The sequence below is a fragment of the Schistocerca piceifrons genome, chromosome X, assembly GCF_021461385.2.
Source record: "Schistocerca piceifrons isolate TAMUIC-IGC-003096 chromosome X, iqSchPice1.1, whole genome shotgun sequence".
NCBI lineage: Eukaryota > Metazoa > Arthropoda > Insecta > Orthoptera > Acrididae > Schistocerca > Schistocerca piceifrons.
Genome location: NC_060149.1, coordinates 802,878,994 through 802,902,590, shown reverse-complemented (window position 1 = coordinate 802,902,590; position 23,597 = coordinate 802,878,994). Strand labels below are relative to the sequence as shown.

Below are 23,597 nucleotides of genomic sequence, written 5' to 3'. Positions count from 1 at the left end.
CAAGTTCAGAGTACCACACCAGTGTCTCAAGACCTTATCACAAAGGCAAGACAACAAACCTCAAAATAATTTACAGGAATCCTGCTGTTATCCTAATAGGTCAGTATGACCAATAAGAAAGTGTAACAGAGAAGCTCATGAAATTTAAATGGAAGTCTTTGGAAGGAAGATGGTGGTGTCCTCACGAAACCATGATGAATATATTTCAGAGTCCTAATATATGAGCAAGATTACCACTCAGATGTTGTTGTTATCATTTATTCTTCACCTTAAATGATATTATCTAGGAAGCTAACATAGGCCATACAGTCACTTTATTCTGGCTTGTAATAAATGTATGTATTAATTATTTAATCCTGGTACTTATAATTATTTAGAAAAAATGCCAATTCTTCAAAAATGATAACATTACAACTATTTCCTACCATTACAAAACTAAAATAAAAACCCCTTAAACAATTACCCAACTACTAATATTAAGCACTAAAAATAAGCACTATAGAATCTGTTCTGTATGTATTCATTTATTAGGGCACAGCTCAACCGTTTGTTTCCACTGCTGGATCTGCCCCCATACTACCCCAATCAACAGTCATTGCCAGCAGCATTAGTTGCACATGGGGTAGTAAGTAAGCAGCACTTTCACTTTGCAAGTGATTGCACAATTCAGGAATTTCTTAGGATCCACACTTCTCCCATGATCACTTGCACCAAAGCAACATAAATTATTGAAAGACCATTTCATTCAGTGGTTGTCAACCTCAGATGCCTTCTCTTCAACTGAAGAGTATCTTATCTAGTTGGGATGACAGCATGCTGCCATGTGGTTGAATGTTTCATGAAGTCTTCCTTGGCCTTCCTGGGTACTGCAGCTGCAGTATCACCCAAGATGCACCAGGTTGACCCATTCCTCAATGCTGCTTTGGCATCCAGCATCCTTAATGCCTGACCACTATTACTGACTCCATCTTTGTAGAGCGCACAATCCCAAAATGTGTACTTTGGAGTGCCCACACTGCCACAGGCGCAACTATCCTTAACCTGAATTTTAATTTTGTAAAGACACATAGCATGTGGGCCATGATCAGTCAGGTAATGTATCAGTCCACTCAACAGTTGAAGAAATCTCATTTTTAGCATCTCCCTTATATTAGGGAGAAATTCATATGTTCTGCTTTTGCCTGAAGAGTCCCATTCATTTTTCCGCAGTTGTAATATCCGATGTTGTAATAACTTTTTCGTACTGAACTCAGTTCCGAGTATCCTACATATTTTCATCTGATTGCCTTTCTTTATACAATATACTGCTCTGCTCCCATTTTCCAACTTCCACGTCCAATGGCCACATTCCTAGAATTATTAACACTGTATTGATTGGGATGCCCATTAATCTTAGTAGCACTCCTCACGGAACTCTTCAGACTTGACAAGCTGCAATGTATGAGCCTAAATGCTCACATCATGTCCTAAAACTGATGCTAATATAGATTGGTGGCATGCTCAGATTATTTTCAAGTGACATCAAAATTCCCTATTTGTGATAGTTATCATTTTATGCACCACAATGGTACCATTTCTGCTTGCCTCCTTTATTGGCTGTGCAAAATTATGACATTTGTCCAAGGATAACCCCAGATCTTGTTACTACACTTTTTCTATTTGTTATAGTGTTTAATTTCATTTTAAGATTTCTTGCTATGTTGCCTTTCAGCATAAGGTACATAGTTTTGTGAGATGTTAGTGATAATTTGACACTTTGACACTATCCTTTAGGTTTCTGGAGCACTGCATTCCAGTTGTCTTCTACAATTCTTCTGGAACCATTGCTTATGATGAACAACACATCATCTGCAAATGCCACCAGTTCTCTTGTCACCACTGTCACGTAACTTCTGAACTATGGGCTACAATGCTACATCCCAGGACTCCGGACCATACACTAATCCCTATGGACAGCCTTTTGTTAGGGTCTTCATTATTTCCTTCCCTCAGCATATTAAAGATGGATCTCTCCCACAGCAATAGTCTCTCAGGCAGCTGTACAATGGCTCTGGGCACTCCAACTCCCTAAGACGAAAAAAGAAATACGGCAACCTCAGATTTTCAAAAGTGCCAGTTATATTTATCATCATCGTAAGTGTGTACATAGAATAAACATCCGTGCTGGTGAGATTATCTTGTTAATTTTGTCTTCAGTTGCCTACCCTTTACTAACAATCACCACCTCAGCAAACTTCCACAGTGCAGGGGCCATTCCTTGCGACAGACACTGCTCATACAGTTATTACATGTAGATATCTATTTAGTCACATATAGGGCTTTTATGACTTTGGCAGGAGTCCCATCCAGTCCTGGAGGTTTTTTTCTTTTTCAGCCTTACAATTATGTACCCAATTTCTTCTTGTGCAAAGGACTTAACAAGCTTATTGTTTCTATAGTCTTCACATAACATAGTTCATAATCTGTGCTGATCTTCTCTCTTGACTTCTACTTCATCATCTGGAAGCTGCGTTTCACCCAGCCAGATATCTGTGCACATTATCATGCTGATTCTGTTATTTGGAGAGGTGTGCTGGCCCAGACTGAATCTGTCCAGTGGATTATCAACGAAGACTGGTGTGCTGACAAGCCTGAATGTGACTTTCATGCGGTTCCCCTTGTCCGACTAGGTGAATACTGGGTTGGTAACCACGTCCCACCTCACAATTTGATAATATTTAGAAAACACCTCACACTTTTCAGGTGATAACACTAGAGACAGACAGATGGTGTACTCAAGTTAACTCCCCGAGGGAAGGGGTGGTGACATAAAGGGGATGTAGCCACCTTTTACCACTAATATCACCAAACCCAATACAATAACAAGCTGATCCATGAAGACATAGGATAAGATCAGGAAGAAAAGCAGCAGCAGCAGCAGCAGAAGAAGAAGAAGAAGAAGAAGAAGAGTATACAAGGAATACTGTGGGACAACTCTGCTGCAACTATCAGTCATCTCATGCAGGTATCATTGGATTAAGATGAGAGAGATTATGGCAAGTACAGAAGCATACAGTCAGTCATTGTTCCCTTATTAAATCCCAAAAATGGATCAGGACAGACAATCCCTAATACAGAAATGAAGTATCCTTTGGCATATACCATACAGTAGCCTGTAGAGTATGAACGTAAAAATTTTACCAGTTTTTTTCTCGATTATTTTCAAATCTTATTTCTCCTATCTAGGGATTATTTCAGGTCCTATTTGCTTAAGTGTACAATTAATCACCACTTTATCATACCCAAAATCTGTTATTTTATACAACAATGTAAAATAGTGATCTATTTCAACTAATACAATACTGCATTTACTATAATGAAAGAATAAACATATCACTAGTCTCTCTCTCTCCCCCCCCCCCCCCACGTGTGTGTGTGTGTGTGTGTGTGTGTGTGTGTGTGTGTGTGTGTGTGTGTGTGTTGCAACAGAAGTAAAAACACAATCTGATAAACATATGATAAAACTGGCAGAATAATGATGAAAAAATCCTGGAGTATATAGGGTGTCCGCAGCTAAAGTTCCAGTTTTAAAATGCTGTAGAAAGAGAATCACTGCTCAGAATGACATCAAATTAGAATAGCAAATTATTGATGCAGGGGGTAACACCATGGAACAACAAAAATTTGATCAACAGATGGCACTGTAAGCACCAGAATATGCACATCAGACAAAAACGTGGCACATGGCTGTTCCTCAATTTGCATCCAAGACCTCAACATGAATGCCTCCATGAAGGATTGCATGCTACTGGTAAAGTTCTTTTACAAGAATGGTGATCGTGTGCCAGTAGCCCTGAAAAAGTTCCAGACACTCAAGGGTATGAAAAGAAGACATTGGTCCGACATCTACTTTCGGTCTCAAGAAAATGATTACGAAATTAAAAAAACACATTCTTTTGAATTGCAATGTGGCAGAGGGAGGAAAGCAGTTGATCCAGTGTCTGTCAAAGATGTGGCCACAGCATTGCAGGAGGAGTCGATTGGTGGTGTGCAAACATGCAGCGAACAGGGAATTGCCTGAATGTTAGACATGCCTGCAAACATAGTGCTCAGAATCCTACAAAACATCCTGCATTCCTGTCCATAAAAAAATCATCTATGTTCAGGAGTTCCTTCTTGCTGACCTGCCACCAAAACAAACATTTGCTGTGGAACTTCTTGCCCACGTGGAAGTGGACAATGTATGGCCATTGAATATTTTTTGGACAGATGAAAGCCCATTTCCATCTCCAAGGGCATGTCAATACAAATAATTGTAGAATATTGGTAATGGGAAACCCTCACACACATCAACTGGTACCATTTCACTCTGCAAAGGTGACTGTGTGGTGCAGGCTGATGGCATCATTTATCATAGAGCCATATTTTTTGCAGTCCTGTTACCTGTACTGTTACTGGTAAATGCTATGAGAGTCTTTGGTGCACCATTGTCATTTCAACTCCTCAACAGTGTGGATGTGTGGGTAGGAGCAAGATGGCACTCCTCTGCACTTAATGCAGACAGTGCAGTGGCTGCTGCAAAGGCATTTCAGAAACAGGACAATTGTTAGCTGTCATTTCTCTACAGCCATGCTCGCCAGATCACCTGACCTTAATCCGTGTGACTACTGGTTGGTCAAATGGTTGGTTGATTGGTTGGGGGAGGGAGCCGAACAGTGAGGTCATCGGTCCCATCGGATTAGGGAAGGATGGGGAAGGAAGTCAGCTGTGCTCTTTCAAAGGAATCACCCGGCATTTGCCTGAAGCAATTTAGGGAAATCACAGAAAACCTACATTAGGATGGCCAGACATGGGTTTGAACCATCGTCCTCCCAAATGCAAGTCCAATGTGCTAACCACTGTGCCACCTCACCTGGTTGTGACTTCTAGCTGTGGGAGTAGTGGAAAACTAGCATGTTCAGTGTTTCAGTTATGAACACAGCTGAACTGAATGCATGCATTGCACAACAAATTCTAAACATGACTCCCAATGACCCTCCGATCTGTTGTGGAACATGCTGTTTCTTGATTTCAACTTGTGGTTGAAAATGGTGGACAGCATACTGCACATGTCTTGCACCCATCTCAAAACAATTATAAACCAATGTCATCTTCCTTTTTATGCAGTTTTTGGCCCCAGGACAGTTAAAAACTGATGTCATTTTGCGTTTTATGCTATTTTTTTCAGGACATTTAAAAACCAATTTTCCCCATCCGATGTGGTGGATGGGCTAACCTGACTAAAAGTGTCACAATTATTGACTGCCAAACTTGTGCAGTAATGCATGTTGTTGTTGTGGTCTTCAGTCCTGAGACTGGTTTGATGCAGCTCTCCATGCTACTCTATCCTGTGCAAGCTTTTTCATCTCCCAGTACCTACTGCAACCTACATCCTTCTGAATCTGCTTAGTGTATTCATCTCTTGGTCTCCCTCTACGATTTTTACCCTCCACGCTGCCCTCCAATACTAAATTGGTGATCCCTTGATGCCTCAGAACATGTCCTACCAACCGATCCCTTCTTCTGGTAAAGTTGTGCCACAAACTTCTCTTCTCCCCAATCCTATTCAATACTTCCTCATTAGTTATGTGATCTATCCATCTAATTTTCAGCATTCTTCTGTAGCACCACATTTCGAAAGCTTCTATCGTCCATGTTTCACTTCCATACATGGCTACACTCCATACGAATACTTTCAGAAATGACTTCCTGACACTTAAATCAATACTGGATGTTAACAAATTTCTCTTCTTCAGAAACGCTTTCCTTGCCATTGCCAGCCTACATTTTATATCCTCTCTACTTCGACCATCATCAGTTATTTTGCTCCCCAAATAGCAAAACTCCTTTACTACTTTAAGTGCCTCATTTCCTAATCTAATTCCCTCAGCATCACCCGACTTAATTAGACTACATTCCATTATCCTTGTTTTGCTTTTGTTGATGTTCATCTTATATCCTCCTTTCAAGACACTGTCCATTCCATTCAACTGCTCTTCCAAGTCCTTTGCTGTCTCTGACAGAATTACAATGTCATCGGCGAACCTCAAAGTTTTTATTTCTTCTCCATGAATTTTAATACCTACTCCGAATTTTTCTTTTGTTTTCTTTACTGTTTGCTCAATATACAGATTGAACAACATCGGGGAGAGGCTACAACCCTGTCTTACTCCCTTCCCAACCACTGCTTCCCTTTCATGTCCCTCGACTCTTATAACTGCCATCTGGTTTCTGTACAAATTGTAAATAGCCTTTCGCTCCCTGTATTTTACCCCTGCCACCTTTAGAATTTGAAAGAGAGTATTCCAGTCAACATTGTCAAAAGCTTTCTCTAAGTCTAAAAATGCTAGAAATGTAGGTTTGCCTTTCCTTAATCTTTCTTCTAAGATAAGTCATAAGGTCAGTATTGCCTCACGTGTTCCAGTGTTTCTACGGAATCCAAACTGATCTTCCCCGAGGTTGGCTTCTACTAGTTTTTCCATTCGTCTGTAAAGAATTCGTGTTAGTATTTTGCAGCTGTGACTTATTAAGCTGATAGTTCGGTAATTTTCACATCTGTCAACACCTGCTTTCTTTGGGATTGGAATTATTATATTCTTCTTGAAGTCTGAGGGTATTTCGCCTGTTTCATACATCTTGCTCACCAGATGGTAGAGTTTTGTCAGGACTGGCTCTCCCACGGCCGTCAGTAGTTCCAATGGAATATTGTCTACTCCGGGGGCCTTGTTTCGACTCAGGTCTTTCAGCGCTCTGTCAAACTCTACACGCAGTATCATATCTCCCATTTCATCTTCATCTACATCCTCTTCCATTTCCATAATATTGTCCTCAAGTACATCGCCCTTGTATAGACCCTCTATATACTCCTTCCACCTTTCTGCTTTCCCTTCTTTGCTTAGAACTGGGTTTCCATCTGAGCTCTTGATATTCATACAAGTCGTTCTCTTATCTCCAAAGGTCTCTTTAATTTTCCTGTAGGCGGTATCTATCTTACCCCTAGTGAGATAGGCCTCTACATCCTTACATTTGTCCTCTAGCCATCCCTGCTTAGCCATTTTGCACTTCCTGTCGATCTCATTTTTGAGACGTTTGTATTCCTTTTTGCCTGTTTCACTTACTGCATTTTTATATTTTCTCCTTTCATCAATTAAATTCAATATTTCTTCTGTTACCCAAGGATTTCTACTAGCCCTCGTCTTTTTACCTACTTGATCCTCTGCTGCCTTCACTACTTCATCCCTCAAAGCTACCCATTCTTCTTCTACTGTATTTATTTCCCCCATTCCTGTCAATTGCTCCCTTATGCTCTCCCTGAATCTCTGTACAACCTCTGGTTCTTTTAGTTTATCCAGGTCCCATCTCCTTAAATTCCCACCTTTTTGCAGTTTCTTCAGTTTTAATCTACAGGTCATAACCAATAGATTGTGGTCAGAGTCCACATCTGCCCCTGGAAATGTCTTACAATTTAAAACCTGGTTCCTAAATCTCTGTCTTACCATTATATAATCTATCTGATACCTTTTAGTGTCTCCAGGGTTCTTCCATGTATACAACCTTCTTTCATGATTCTTAAACCATGTGTCAGTTACGATTATGTTGTGCTCTGTGCAAAATTCGACCAGGCGGCTTCCTCTTTCATTTCTGTCCCCCAATCCATATTCACCTACTATGTTTCCTTCTCTCCCTTTTCCTACACTCGAATTCCAGTCACCCATGACTATTAAATTTTCGTCTCCCTTCACAATCTGAATAATTGCTTTTATTTCATCATACATTTCTTCAATTTCTTCGTCATCTGCAGAGCTAGTTGGCATATAAACTTGTACTACTGTAGTAGGCGTGGGCTTCGTATCTATCTTGGCCACAATAATGCGTTTACTATGCTGTTTGTAGTAGCTTACCCGCATTCCTATTTTCCTATTCATTATTAAACCTACTCCTGCATTACCCCTATTTGATTTTGTGTTTATAACCCTGTAGTCACCTGACCAGAAGTCTTGTTCCTCCTGCCACCGAACTTCACTAATTCCCACTATATCTAACTTCAACCTATCCATTTCCCTTTTTAAATTTTCTAACCTACCTGCCCGATTAAGGGATCTGACATTCCACGCTCCGATCCGTAGAACGCCAGTTTTCTTTCTCCTGATAACGACATCCTCTTGAGTAGTCCCCGCCCGGAGATCCGAATGGGGGACTATTTTACCTCCGGAATATTTTACCCAAGAGGACGCCATCATCATGTAATCATACAGTAAAGCTGCATGCCCTCGGGAAAAATTACGGCTGTAGTTTCCCCTTGCTTTCAGCCGTTCGCAGTACCAGCACAGCAAGGCCGTTTTGGTTATTGTTACAAGGCCAGATCAGTCAATCATCCAGACTGTTGCCCTTGCAACTACTGAAAAGGCTGCTGCCCCTCTTCAGGAACCACACGTTTGTCTGGCCTCTCAACAGATACCCCTCCGTTGTGGTTGCACCTACGGTACGGCTATCTGTATCGCTGAGGCACGCAAGCCTCCCCACCAACGGCAAGGTCCATGGTTCATATAAACAATATAAATGGTGTAATGTGCAACTCAAACAACAACCATAGTATTGCCATTCGCCTGTCATTTGCAGCCGACCCCATTTATGTTAAGATATTTACAGTGCCATCTATTGGTAAAATTTTCGTTAAATTTTATTTTTGGTCTACGACATCTCCCCTTGTGTCAATAATACACTACTGGCCATTAAAATTGCCACACCAAGAAGAAATGCAGATGATAAACCGGTATTCATTGGACAAATATATTATACTAGAACTGACATGTCATTACATTTTCATGCAATTTGCGTGTATAGATACAGAGAAATCAGTATCCATAACAACCACCTCTGGCCGTAATAACAGCCTTGATACACCTGGGCATTGAGTCAAACAAAGCTTTGATGGCATGTACAGGTACAGCTGCCCATGCAGCTTCAACACGATACCATAGTTCATCAAGAGTAGCGACTGGCGTATTGCGACGAGCCAGTTGCTCGGCCACCATTGACCAGACGTTTTCAATTGGTGAGAGATCTGGAGAATGTGCTGGCCAGGGCAGCAGTCGAACATTTTCTGTATCCAGAAATGCCCGTACAGGACTGCAACATGCGGTCGTGCATTATCCTGCTAAAATGTAGGGTTTCGCAGGGATCGAATGAATGGTAGACCCACGGGCGTAACACATCTGAAATGTAACGTCCACTGTTCAAAGTGCCGTCAATGCAAACAACAGGTGAGCGAGATGTGTAACCAATGGCACCCCATACCATCACGCCGGGTGATAATGCCAGTATGGCGATGACAAATACATGCTTCCAATGTGGGTTCACCACGATGTCGCCAAACACGGATGCGACCATCATGATGCTGTAAACAGAACCTGGATTCATTGGAAAAAATGACGTTTTGCCATTCGTGCACCCAGGTTCGGCATTGAGTACACCATAGCAGGTGCTCCTGTCTGTGATGCAGCATCAAGGGTAACTGCAGCCACGGTCTCCGAGCTGATAGTACATGTTGCTGCAAACATTGTCGAACTGAAACTTCCTGGCAGATTAAAACTGTGTGCCCGACCGAGACTCGAACTCGGGACCTTTGCCTTTCGCGGGCAAGTGCTCTACCATCTGAGCTACCGAAGCACGACTCACGCCCGGTCTCACAGCTTTACTTCTGCCAGTATCTCGTCTCCTACCTTCCAAACTTTACAGAAGCTCTCCTGCGAACCTTGCAGAACTAGCACTCCTGAAAGAAAGGATATTGCGGAGACATGGCTTAGCCACAGCCTGGGGGATGTTTCCAGAACGAGATTTTCACTCTGCAGCGGAGTGTGCGCTGATATGAAACTTCCTGGCAGATTAAAGCTGTGTGCCCGACCGAGACTCAAACTCGGGACCTTTGCCTTTCGTGGGCAAGTGCTCTACCATCTGAGCTACCGAAGCACGACTCACGCCTGGTCTCTCAGCTTTACTTCTGCCAGTATCTCGTCTCCTACCTTCCAAACTTTACAGAAGCTCTCCTGCGAACCTTGCAGAACTAGCACTCCTGAAAGAAAGGATATTGCATAGACATGGCTTAGCCACAGCCTGGGGGATGTTTCCAGAATGATATTTTCACTCTGCAGCGGAGCGTGCGCTGATATGAAACTTGTCGAACTTGTCAAACTGTTCGTGTAGATGGTTGTTGTCTTGCAAACGTCCCCATCTGTTGACTCAGGGATCAAGACGAGGCTGCATGATCCGTTACAGCCATGTGGATAAGATGTCTGTCATCTTGACTGCTAGTGATAAGAGGCCGTTGGGATCCACCACAGCGTTCCGTATTACCCTCCTGAGCCCACCAATTCCATATTCTGCTAACAATCATTGGATCTCGACCAATGCGAGCAGCAGTGTCGTGATATGATAAACCGCAATCAGAATAGGCTACAATTTGACCTTTATCAAAGTCGGAAACATGATGGTACTCATTTCTCCTCCTTACATGAGGCATCACAACAACGTTTCACCAGGCAACGCCTGTCAACTGCTGTTTTTGTATGAGAAATCGGTTGGAAACTTTCCTCATGTCAGCACGTTGTAGGTGTCACCACCGGCGCCGAACTTGTGTGAATACTCTGAAAAGCTAATCATTTGCATATCATAGCATCTTCTTCCTGTCGGTTAAATTTCGCATCTGTAGCACATCATCTTCGTGGTGTAGCAATTTTAATGGCCAGTAGTGTATGCTGTTCAGATTTGACTTCATTCTTAGCACTGGTTCTCTTTCTACAGTGTTTCAAAAATGTAATTTTAATTATGGACACCCTGTAGTATATTTCATTTATAGAACATCCCCAGTAATGCCCAATAAGTACCATGATCTACAACAGTTGTTTTTTGGTGCAAAGCATCTTCTTAATACATGGCATAAAGTCCATCATAGACTTTTACATACCCATAGCATTTTCAAACATTTATAAATTAATTTTGGAGAAATAATATGGATAAGACAATGAACAGCTAATTTTTGTAAACAGTTTCCACACAGCTACTGTGGTGTGAAACACATCATTTTGATCAGACAAGGAGTTGCACACTATAATCACTGCAGACATTAGTGAAAGTGTACATTAGTTAGCGTTTTAAAGCTTGATTTTTAATGCTGCAAAAGACAATACTGTCACATGGAAATCATATGGGGTGCGGGAGGGATGCGAGGGCAGGGACAAATCATACAGTTCCTAATTTTTACCAGTTTACTATATACTCTGATAAAAAAATGAGTACCCTGACAACATTTCACCAATTACTTAAGTCATGAATCCCCCTATTTCCTATTATCATATGCCTTATACATGAACAAGTAATGTTTGTGGTCACTTCCATCTGTGTTCACAAAAGTGTTACCCTGCACTTTACAATAAAAAAGTTAAAAAAGTTTGTTTTTAATTTAATTTCATTGTGAAGAAAAAAGATGTTGTTGTTGTTGTGGTCTTCAGTCCTGAGACTGGTTTGATGCAGCTCTCCATGCTACTCTATCCTGTGCAAGCTTTTTCATCTCCCAGTACCTACTGCAACCTACATCCTTCTGAATCTGCTTAGTGTATTCATCTCTTGGTCTCCCTCTACGATTTTTACCCTCCACGCTGCCCTCCAATACTAAATTGGTGATCCCTTGATGCCTCAGAACATGTCCTACCAACCGATCCCTTCTTCTGGTAAAGTTGTGCCACAAACTTCTATTCTCCCCAATCCTATTCAATACTTCCTCATTAGTTATGTGATCTACCCATCTAATCTTCAGCATTCTTCTGTAGCACCACATTTCGAAAGCTTCTATTCTCTTCTTGTCCAAACTATTTATCGTCCATGTTTCACTTCCATACATGGCTACACTCCATACGAATACTTTCAGAAATGACTTCCTGACACTTAAATCAATACTGGATGTTAACAAATTTCTCTTCTTCAGAAACGCTTTCCTTGCCATTGCCAGCCTACATTTTATATCCTCTCTACTTCGACCATCATCAGTTATTTTGCTCCCCAAATAGCAAAACTCCTTTACTACTTTAAGTGCCTCATTTCCTAATCTAATTCCCTCAGCATCACCCGACTTAATTAGACTACATTCCATTATCCTTGTTTTGCTTTTGTTGATGTTCATCTTATATCCTCCTTTCAAGACACTGTCCATTCCATTCAACTGCTCTTCCAAGTCCTTTGCTGTCTCTGACAGAATTACAATGTCATCGGCGAACCTCAAAGTTTTTATTTCTTCTCCATGAATTTTAATACCTACTCCGAATTTTTCTTTTGTTTTCTTTACTGTTTGCTCAATATACAGATTGAACAACATCGGGGAGAGGCTACAACCCTGTCTTACTCCCTTCCCAACCACTGCTTCCCTTTCATGTCCCTCGACTCTTATAACTGCCATCTGGTTTCTGTACAAATTGTAAATAGCCTTTCGCTCCCTGTATTTTACCCCTGCCACCTTTAGAATTTGAAAGAGAGTATTCCAGTCAACATTGTCAAAAACTTTCTCTAAGTCTAAAAATGCTAGAAATGTAGGTTTGCCTTTCGTTAATCTTTCTTCTAAGATAAGTCGTAAGGTCAGTATTGCCTCACGTGTTCCAGTGTTTCTACGGAATCCAAACTGATCTTCCCCGAGGTTGGCTTCTACTAGTTTTTCCATTCGTCTGTAAAGAATTCGTGTTAGTATTTTGCAGCTGTGACTTATTAAGCTGATAGTTCGGTAATTTTCACATCTGTCAACACCTGCTTTCTTTGGGATTGGAATTATTACATTCTTCTTGAAGTCTGAGGGTATTTTGCCTGTTTCATACATCTTGCTCACCAGATGGTAGAGTTTTGTCAGGACTGGCTTTCCCACGGCCGTCAGTAGTTCCAATGGAATATTGTCTACTCCGGGGGCCTTGTTTCGACTCATTCAAACTGATGTGAGGTACACAGAAACATGTAACAGAAAACAATACTCCCACTAACTTTCGAGCTCTTGCTCTTTTTCTCATAAATGTACACATATTCACACACATAACCACACAGACACCCAAACACACACTCCTGTGGTCACAGCGAGACTTATTATTGATTACTGAGTATCGATTATTGACTGCTGTTGCCTTGGCACATGGAGGTAGGGAGGGAGTGGGGAAGAAAGTATGAGGCAAGGAGAGGGTAGCGAGACAGTGAGAGGTCTTTTAACAGATGACACAGTGGCTGCCCAACAATACGAAACAAGTTCAGAGGGTAGAGCATGTAAGTGATAGAGAAAGGGAGAAGTGGCAAAAAGAGAGAAGCTGAAGAAGAGTAAGATGGAGACGAAGTGAGAGACAAGGTGAGGGGAGAAAAAGGGAGAGGATAGCAAATGAAGGGAAGAGGGGTGATGCAGGGAGGAAGATGGGATGAGAGAAAGGGGGGGGGGGGAGAGAAAGGGAGAGACACAGAGAGAGAATGTCTGTATTATTGGAGAAGGCAGTGCATGATCTGGATGAAGGTGGAGTCCTGTGGACAAAAGAGAGAAGGTAAGGTGAGGCAGTGTGAAATATGATAGCAGAGATTCAGGACGGGGGGACTGCAGGAGCACAGGGTATTCTGGAGAGACAATTCCCACCTTGTAGTTCATAGAAAATTGTGCTGGAAGGGAACATCCATAGGGTCCATGTAGTGAAGCAACTGTTAAACGTGTTTGTGTTGTCGTGTACAATACGTTCAGCAATTGGATATTCAAGTTTGCATGCTGCCACAGTTTGGCCATTCAGGCAGGCAGCCAGTGAATTACTTGCCATGCTCACATAGAATGCTGTATAGTTATTGCTGCACCCCTTATATATAACATGGCTGCTTTCACACGTGGCCCAGCCTTTCACTGGGTAGGAGATGCCTGAGACTGGACTGCGGTAGGAGGTGGTGGGAGGGTTTATGGGACAGATGTAACAGCTGGGTTGACCACAAGAAGTGCAGGATTGGAAAAGGATTGGAGTAGGGATAGGCAAGGATATTCTGTATGGTTGGCTGGGCAGTGGATCACTACTCTGTATGATGTGAGCAGGATTTCCAATAGGATATCCCCCATCTCAGGGTATGGCAAAAGGTAGGCAACACCCAATTGAATGATGTGGTTGAGCTTTCAAGGCTAGAGTGATACTAGGTGTTCAGAGGATTGCTGATTGGTGGGTGGTTAGCAAGTTTACTGGTATCAGAGATCTGTTTATGGATGATCTGGATAGGATATTGCCTGCCAATGAAGCTTCTGGAAAGGTTATTGGTAAATTCTGACAACTCCTACTTTTTCACTGCAGATGCAGCATTCACAGGTAGCGAGGCTGTAAGGAAGAGACTTTTTCATAGAGAATTGGTGACAGATGTTGAAGTGGATGTACTCTTGGTGGTTAGTGCACTTGATATGAACAGATGTATTTATGAAGCCATCTGAGAGGTGAAGAACAACATCTATGAAGGTGGTTTGTCAAATTGAGGAGGACTAGGTTAAGTGGATTTCTGAGTAAGTGTAGAGATTATGGAGGAAATAACAAATTGTTCCTGTCATGGGTCCAGAACATTAAAATATCATCAATGAATCTGAATCAGACAAGGGGTTAGGTGTCAATGCGATAGGAAGGATTCCTCCAGAAGACCCATAAATAAGTCGGCATAGAATGGTGCTGTGTGAGTTCCCATGGCAGTACCACAGAGTTGTTTGTAGATTTGGCTTTTGAAAGTGAAATAATTGTGGGTCAGGACATGGCTGGCTGATTACTGAGTATCGATTATTGACAGCTGTTGCCTTGGCACATGGAGGTAGGGAGGGAGTGGGGAAGAAAGTATAAGGTGGTGGGCTAGGTATCAGGACGCTGTTGGGAAAGGCAGTGATTCACGGCTGCGAGGCAATGGACGTGGGGAATTATGGTGTGTAAGGAAGCAGGATCCATAGTGACCACAATGGTGGTAATGGAACAGGCGGTAAAGGAGGTGAGCAATGTAGGCGAGGAGGTTATGTGCAATAGTCATGGAGGTGTTGGTCAACAAAGGCAGACGTTCATTCTGTGGGAACATTGTATCCAGCCACAATCGGACAACCAGTAGGGAGAATGTGGGGTTGGGTTTCTGGAGCCGTTAATAGTTAGGAGTACGGAAGGTGGATGGCTGTTGGTGTGAGGAGGGACATGGATTCAGGTGTCGGGTCTTAGGATGGACCTAAGGCCTTGGATAGTTGCTGTTGGTTCTCTTGGACTTCCTGGATGGGATAATGGTCATAAGGTTTGTATGTAGAGGTATCAGAAAACTGGAAAATGTCCTCAACCACATAGTCACTACAATTCATGACCACTGTGGTGGAGCCTTTGTTTGTGGGAAGGATAACAAGGTCGCAATTGGTTTTCGGGTTACTGACAGCCTTGTGTTCCATAGGACTGATGTTGAACTCACTGGGGAGAGATTTAGGAATGGAAAGTGAGGTCAAGTTAGAAGTGAGGAATTCCTGAAAGATAACCAGAGGATGATTGGGTGGAATTGGAGTGGGATCATGGTTGGAGGGAGCTTGGAACCGTTTTAAACAAGATTCAGTGTGAGGTTTTGGTTGATGTCAGTGGGGTGCATAGCAAAGAAATATTTCCACTGAGGAGAACAAGTGAAGAAAAGAATGTCCTTCGTAAGTCTAGTATGGTTGAACTCAGGTTTTGCATTAGAAGTGAGGCCTTTAGACAATGCTGAGACTTCTGCAGTGGTCAGAATTTTGGCAGAAAGGTTGAGAACAGTGTTACAGGATCAGTGTTCAAGAGCAGTGTTTTTCATGGTGGGTGGAGGAAGTGTTTGGAGACATTGAAGGCGGAGCAAGTCAGCGAGGCATGGTTGGGGAGCTATGAGGGGTTTATAGAAGGATTGCATCAAAGTTGTAGGTTATAGGTAATCCCAGGCATGCATAAGACAGCCTGCTTCCTCAGATGGTGCTGGGAATGCTGTTCCAACTCTTGAAGGGCAAGAGTTTCTAATGTAGTGATAGCATTAAGGAAGTTGTAGTTTGTGAGAAGCTAATACATTTATTATTTCATGCATTAGAAATAAATGTTTCGTGTTCTACCTCTCATGCGATCCCAAAGTGATGGCAGTTCTTGAATCCTCTCTTCAACACAGAGGGCAGTCAATCTTGCCTCTGCATCCTGGTCCCAGCAGTCTTCTATTGTTTCTCTCAACAGCCTCACAGCAGCCCAGTCACGCCACCCCTCCGGAAACAAAGGACGAGCTTTGTGTCGAGAGACAAGCACCTGCATCTGTTCAAATGTTGGATGGTGACCTAGAACATGGATTCATCTAATGAATGTATTGTGAAACTATAGCATATTATAGTGTATACACAACTTATACAAAAACTGTTAAGAGATTTTCCAGAAATATAAGAAATGTGTGCGTGTCTAATTAAAACTTTCACACTGTCTAGAATGAGTACATGAGTGAAAAGATGCAATGCTGCATTATTCTATTTTCACAAAGTGGATGGCTGTCTGAATTTTCTTGTTTCATCACTGTCACATTATCAACATTGCAAATTATTTGTCATCTCAATCACTGAATTCTATTGTTAATATAATTCCAAGTTTGTCACCAAAATACTATTATAATTCTTTTTACTCCACTACTTTTAAAGTGATCTTGATTATTTTGTACATTTTCAAACTCTCTTCACAATTCCTCAATACATTTCAACTATTGCATTATGTGCATCATTTGTCTGGTACCAGGCTCTGTTGAAGCTGAATGCTGGCTGGAGGAAATGGCCCCAGTTGGTAGTTATAGTCCACCTTCAATCAGCTGTGGTTAGCTCGACTACTGCTAGCTATCATGTCCTCTTTCACAGGTGGCCTTACCGCCTTGTAGCGTCACCCATTTCTCTTCTGCATTCTGACATGTGTGCTGTTATCTGGCTACTCGTGAATACAGCATTGGCAATTGGTCTGCCTGCTGAAGCAACAGCAGCAGCTAATGCAACCATGACAGCTACAGATAGACTTGTTGCAAAAGTCACTTCAGCTTCTTGCAGACAAACTCCCAGTGCACGAGGACAGTTTGCTCCAGGCCTCAACACCACACACACTCAATGTCTCCATACATCCTCTGTTATTTCTATCTATCAGTGTTGTTACATTGGACTGGGACACACATTTGCATCAACTAAAGCAACATACCACGATGTTTTAAGTCACGGATGATTCATTGCAGTGATTATTATTTCTGTCATGGGTTTCACTGAACATGCTATTTCTGCTCCAAAAATTAGCACCTCTGTCTGTCTCCTTTCAGGAGATACGTGTTCTGTTGGCAAATTATTATTCACAGAGATATCTCGTGGTTGCCTCCAGACTTGAGTTTCACAAATACCATTGACAGCCTGGATAATCATACTGCTCCTGGGCCACTGACTTACAAGGTCTCAGCACAAATGCGACTTCACTTGCCCCAATCAAGTCTCCTTATTTTTAACGTTATGGTTCAACTGGCACCTGATCCAGAGGTCCACACAGTGGCAATTAAACTGGATAGCCTATCATTGGAGGACATCTTCCACATCGCACACTTGTTCAAATTTGGGCAGGCTGCTAAGAATGACTCAATGTGAGGCCAGAAGTTGCAGTGGTTAATGCATCACCACGTATTCCACCCCACATCACAGGCATAGGACAAACCCCCAGGTTGCAGCAACATTGTGATTCATCATCATCATCATCAACAACATCAACAACAACATCAGTCATCCAAGATTCCTACGGTGTCCAAAGATCTGATCGCCCCTTGGCGGTAGTCACAGGGGCTGCTCCCTTCATGACTACAGTGTTGTTCTGCTCATTCCCGAGCAGACTATTTTGATTGCTATGGGTCCTGCATGTGCTGACAAAGAGGTGCAGCTCAATTCAGTGTGTCAAAGCCATGCAACCTGCTCTGATCCCACCCCACAAGTGCACTAGGACACTATACATGTGCTGCACTCAGCGGTCCCTCTGGCAACCCTTCATGGAGAATTTGTTCCTCACACTTCGCATTTCTCACCAGCATGTCTGTTTCCATGTGGATACAGGGGCCACTGTTTCTTCAATAAATCAGGCAATATATGCACAACTGAGCTCACCCGAGTTGTTCACACCATTTAAGTGTTTGGCGGCCTACAGCGAAGTGTCTGGTCCTCTACGTGGGCAGTTCTTGACCATTGCAGTCTACAAATGCATTATGCGGCTCATTATGTTCTTTGTCATTGACCACCCATCTGTTACAAACATTTTTGACCTTTACACTGTTTGGGTTTTCTATTTCTGATGAAGTTACAGTTGTATCAACTGCAGCCACTATCGGGGAACTGGACAATCTCTACACTGTGTTCTTTATTCTTTATTTCAGTGTATTGGGGGTGTGCCTCAGACTTTCAAGTGAGCATCAATCTCGGCCAGACACCATGCCTCGTTTTTAGCATGAAAGAGCAATTGCAGTTACCTTATGTGCTGCTGCAAAGCAGCAGCTAGACCATCTCCAGGCTGCGGCTGTTATCGAGCTGGTGAAATCTAAAACGAGCCTTTCCACTAGTCATCAGAAAGCGCAATGGTTCTCTCCAAATGTGTGGAGATTTCAAGGCTACCATCAATGTCCAATTTCAAGTGAAATCATATCCCCTGGCAGCAAGGCCTCCTCACCAAACATGCAGCAGGGGAATACTGTGCCAAGACTGACCTTACCAGTGGTTACCTCCAGCTATACCCTTAGATGAGGAATCCCAGAACACTGTTGTCATTAACATGTCTTTTGGATTATATAAGTACAAGTAACTCACATTTGGCATTTCCTTGGCCCCAGCAATTTTCCAAAGGTTTCTGGAACAGCAAGCCCAGCTAATTCTGACTTGAATTAATTACTTAGCTGATTACTGTTATGGGACCCTCCCACCAGGAGCATTTGCAAACCCTTTTTTACAACCCTACAGGACACAGATCTGCATTGTGGTTTGGAGAATTGCATGTTTTACAGTAAGAAGTTCAGTATTTGGGACATTGGCTGACCAAAGAGGAAATCAGCCCACTGACTGGAATGATGCCGCAGTAGATTCCTTACCCCAGCTGATGAAATTACCTGAATCACAGATGTTTTTGAGCATAATCAACTATTATTCCATGTTCTTACCTCACACAGTCCACATGGTGCAATCCCTCAATCAGTTGAGTAGAAAGTGCGTGCCTTACAACTGGACTCCTGACTGCAACCAGGCTTTTAACTAATTGAAAACCGTGCTGAAATCCACTCCTTGCCTCATACCATTCTCATCCAGTAACGCATGGTTGTGGTGCCAAACACATCTACGTACAGCATCAAGGTGGTCTTAGTGCACAGGAATGGGAATGACTCCGAGCAGCCTATAGCATACAGGGTGTTCAGAAACTCCTGTTACAAACTTCTATGACTTGTAGAGGGGAGTGAGTACACAATATTTTGAATGGGAACCCATATTCAAAAACATACCATTTCTGTTTTACAATGATTACAGTTCAGATGTTTAACTCATCCACTTCTGCTTGAGAAACTGAATTAGGCATGGCACAGTACAATTATCATGTAACAATTTGAAAGGAAACATAACGAAACACTTATTAATCTCTTAAACTCATCTGATTGTATTAACACTTAAATATTACATGTTTAAATTATTCCAAAACAAAAAAGAACCCAGTATACTGTATACACAGAACAGAACTGATGCATTACAACAATGTTATTTCACATTCAGTGACCATATGACGCAATACATGTCATCCTGACTATCCTATTGCGTAACAGGATAAGCAACAGTGAGGCTTTTCCCCTCAGCAGACATTAACACGTTACACATCTGAATTGAAACCTCATTTGTGGATATAGATCCCTATTGAATATGTTATGTACTTGCTCCGCTCTACAAGTCCTAAAAGTCTATAATGGAAATTTCCAAACATCCTGCAAGCATCCAAAACATTGACCCCTGCACACTAAAACTGTTCCCAGATCAAAAATGACACATTGGTGATAGTGTTTGCTGTTAAAAAATTCATGTGTACCTTTCTGAGATGAATTTCACCCTACTTACAGACCACAAGCTATTGGTGGCATTATTCAGCCTATACCCCAGCCTCCTGGAGTGAACAGCCCAGTGCCTCCAATACTGGGCATTGTTCCTGAGTGCACAAGATTACACCATCTGGCATAAGCTGACACATTGTTGGATCTACCCCCTGGCTTGGACTCTGATTTTGACTAACACGAGGTCCTCTGCCTCCACATCAATTCCAAGCAGAAAAATAAATTTGACAGTTTCCCCATTATAGCTGCTTGGGTCACACCGCCAAATGCTGGGACCCCACGATGCGACAGGTCCTCAGCTATGTGACCTTTGGTTGGCCAACGTATCTCATCCACTGGCTGGTGACTGAGCTCAGCTCCTGGAAACATATTTCTCACAGGCTCTCAGTTGTTGTTGACGTCATTCTCCTGTACACTGAGATGGATGTGAACCAAATAGTCATGCCCCAGGTGTTGAGCTTTCTGCACCTAGGACATTGGGGGATGTCCCGTGTAAAAATGTGTTTGTTTGCCAACATGTGTACTGGCTGGGGGTCAAAACTAACATAAAAAAATGGTTCACGGTTGCACAAGATCTCCTCCTCCATCCCCCCCCCCCCTTTTCACCCCGTCTTCCCTGGAACAACATCCATCTCAATTTTGCAGGCCAGTTTTTAGTGCCAATGTGGTTGATTGCTCACTGTCAATTCTATTTGAAGTACCCATGCAATATGCATGGTGCCCACCACAACTGATGCTACCATCACTGCCTTGAAACAGGTTTCAGTTATGTAAGGATTGCCTCACATATTAGTCTCCGATAATGGGCCAAAATTCACAGAGTCTGCCGTCAAAGATTTCTGTAAAGCTTATGGCATCAAACATATTTGCAGCCCTCTTTTTCAACTTCCCTCAAATGGTGAACCAAAACATCTCATTTGAACTTTTATGCAGCAAATGGGAAACGCTGTCTAATCATCTGCCACTATGTTGGGTGTCACCCTGCTTCATCATCTGATGCTGCCCCCTTCTCAAGACTCGCTCTCATCCCTCCTAGCATCATGCGCATGGCATGGCTGTGTGGTCTCACACCTACAGGAGTACTGAGGTTTGGATGCCAAGTGCAGTAGTGGAGACCAACGGGTGGCAAGTTACATCTGTCCAAACATAGAAGGGGCTTGACTACTGTCACCACAACCACCTCCACACTTGAGTGCCACCTCCTCCACTGCTTTCTGGTGGCTGCTTTTGACTCCCCATTGTTGCACCAGCAATACCTTCTGCATGATTGTAGATCATGGGAACACCCTGGCACACCCACTGCCAGCAACGCCCTGATGGATGCTTGTGGATGCACTCCCATCCTACAGCCAGCAGTCGATAGGACCGTGTCTTCACCTGCACCTCTATTCCATGCCCCATGGCACTGTCCTGGGCAGTTCCACCCATAAGCACCTGTTTCAAGGGGTGGGGGATCTGGTATCAGGCTCCATGGAAGTAGAATGTCTGCCGGAGGAAATGGACCTAGATGATCGTTAGAGGGCATAGTATCACGTCGGCACCATCTGTCTCACCACATGAATACACCTGCAATAGTGTTCCTCATAGCTGGCATAAAAACGGCCACCCAGTGAATGGCCAGCCAGTTCTACACTCAATTCTAATACTGTCAGTTACTATCATCACTGTACTATCGACTATTCAATAACAACCTTGCTTGGCACTTGGTTGTTCTTTCTGGTCACATTGCACTTTGTCTCTCTCTTTCTTCTTGACCTGCTGACATCACTGTGGCAAAGGCTTTCATTTGGGACCTTACTGTTGTATAGATAGGTTGCTCTGCACTGTCCTAGTCTGTGCCTTGTCCACTGTCAGTCAGCTATGCTTAGCTCAGTTTCTGCTTGGTATTGTGTTCTCTTATGCAGGCGGCCCTTCCACCTTGCAGCTTCATCCATTTATTTCCTAGGTTCTGATGCATGAGCCGACACCTAGCTACTCACTGATATAGCAATATGTTAAACTGACAGAGTGTTTATTCTGACAGTTATTTGCTTGTGCTTCTTTGGAGATACTAATTTTCTTCTAGCTTTGACACACTTTTAGTGTTTCATAAATCTTTAACATTAGAGTCAAGACCATCTTAGCAGTACTTTGTAACTACGACAGTACCTCTAGCTCTTAAATCTTTGGCCAAGCATTTCAAAGCTCTTGATAGATTCTAACTGGATGCCTATTTATTTAGGCCACAATATTATTTATTTTCACAAAATTAAAAACAGGCATAATGATACACCTGTTCATTCAAACAAAGAATCTGTTGCACCTACAGAAGAAACTTCTACCTATATCTCAAATACTGGAAGCTAAGTGAAGAAGTGTAAAATATAGTAAAGAGAAAAAGGAGTTTCTCAGTAATGAAAAAAAAGAGACAATTCCTTGTTGTAGGTGATACCATGCTCAGAAATGTGATAGTGCCAAATTCCACAATAGATGTTCTCTCAGGTATCAGGACTACCTTGTCACCAACCAGATTTCATGCCAAAGGTTTCAGTCATTCCTATGGGTGTTTTGACTTGACTGTTGGTATCTTGAGACAAATTCTTGATCCTGTGTATCATGCCATCCTGTATTACAGTTTTCTTTATTAGAATTTCCAACATCTTTTCCTTGCTCGCAACATCAAACATTTTCTTTATATCAAGAAAGGCTAACTACACACCTCAGTTAAGTTTATGGTATTCTTCCATTGACTGTCAGAGAGTAAAAATTAAATCTGTTGTTGATCTCCCCTTCCTGAATGCATGCTGTTCTTCCAGGTGATTATGTACCAGTAACCTCTACAAAACATATAGAACCATAATGACTGGTACTGTCTACAGCAAATCTGTCAGTGACCAATATAGAGAGAGTATTAACTGTGATATAAACAAACTGTAACACTGTTATGAGCTGTGTATACTAGTCTTAATAAGTTCATAAGCAGTAAATGCATGGGTAAAGACAGTCTTAGTAAAAATGTCCATTGACATACATAAAATCTAAATAATAGGGAAAATTTATAAAGAAGGCTGGGGATGATAAACAGTGTTTGGTAACAAAAATTGTAAGACCAGAACATTAGCTAGGAACAAGTAGATTTGAAATGATACATAAGAAAGGATGTCACTTTATTATGCACGGGAATACAAATGCTAAGGTGCTGAGTTTTCAAACAAAAGTCATAAAGGTGGTGAGCCACAAATTATTATTTTTGAGTTTAAAATTATGAAAGTTATTTGATTCAATGAACATCAGATTACAGATTATAATATTAAAGTTCTTAATAAAATCAAAAATTTTGAAGTAGCCAACAGCTATTGTAGATGGGAAAAACTGGGTGGAGACTCGGGCATACTTCATTGCTCTGATATGAAATGAGAAATGATTTTAATTATTTGAATGAAGGGTGTATATTTAAGAACAACTGTGTCAAGTTAAGG

At 42.1% G+C, this 23,597-nt stretch overlaps 1 protein-coding gene across 5 annotated transcripts in view; it reads right to left on the bottom strand.

Annotated features, from left to right (window-relative positions):
* Positions 1 to 23,597, bottom strand: part of LOC124723103 (bone morphogenetic protein receptor type-2) — a 371,581-nt gene that overhangs the window by 30,013 nt on the left and 317,971 nt on the right. For all 5 annotated transcript variants that reach the window (XM_047248280.1, XM_047248279.1, XM_047248282.1 and 2 more), the window contains one exon: positions 16,130 to 16,342. In XM_047248280.1, coding sequence (XP_047104236.1) covers positions 16,130 to 16,342 — 213 coding nt within the window. The remainder of the gene's footprint in view (positions 1 to 16,129; positions 16,343 to 23,597) is intronic.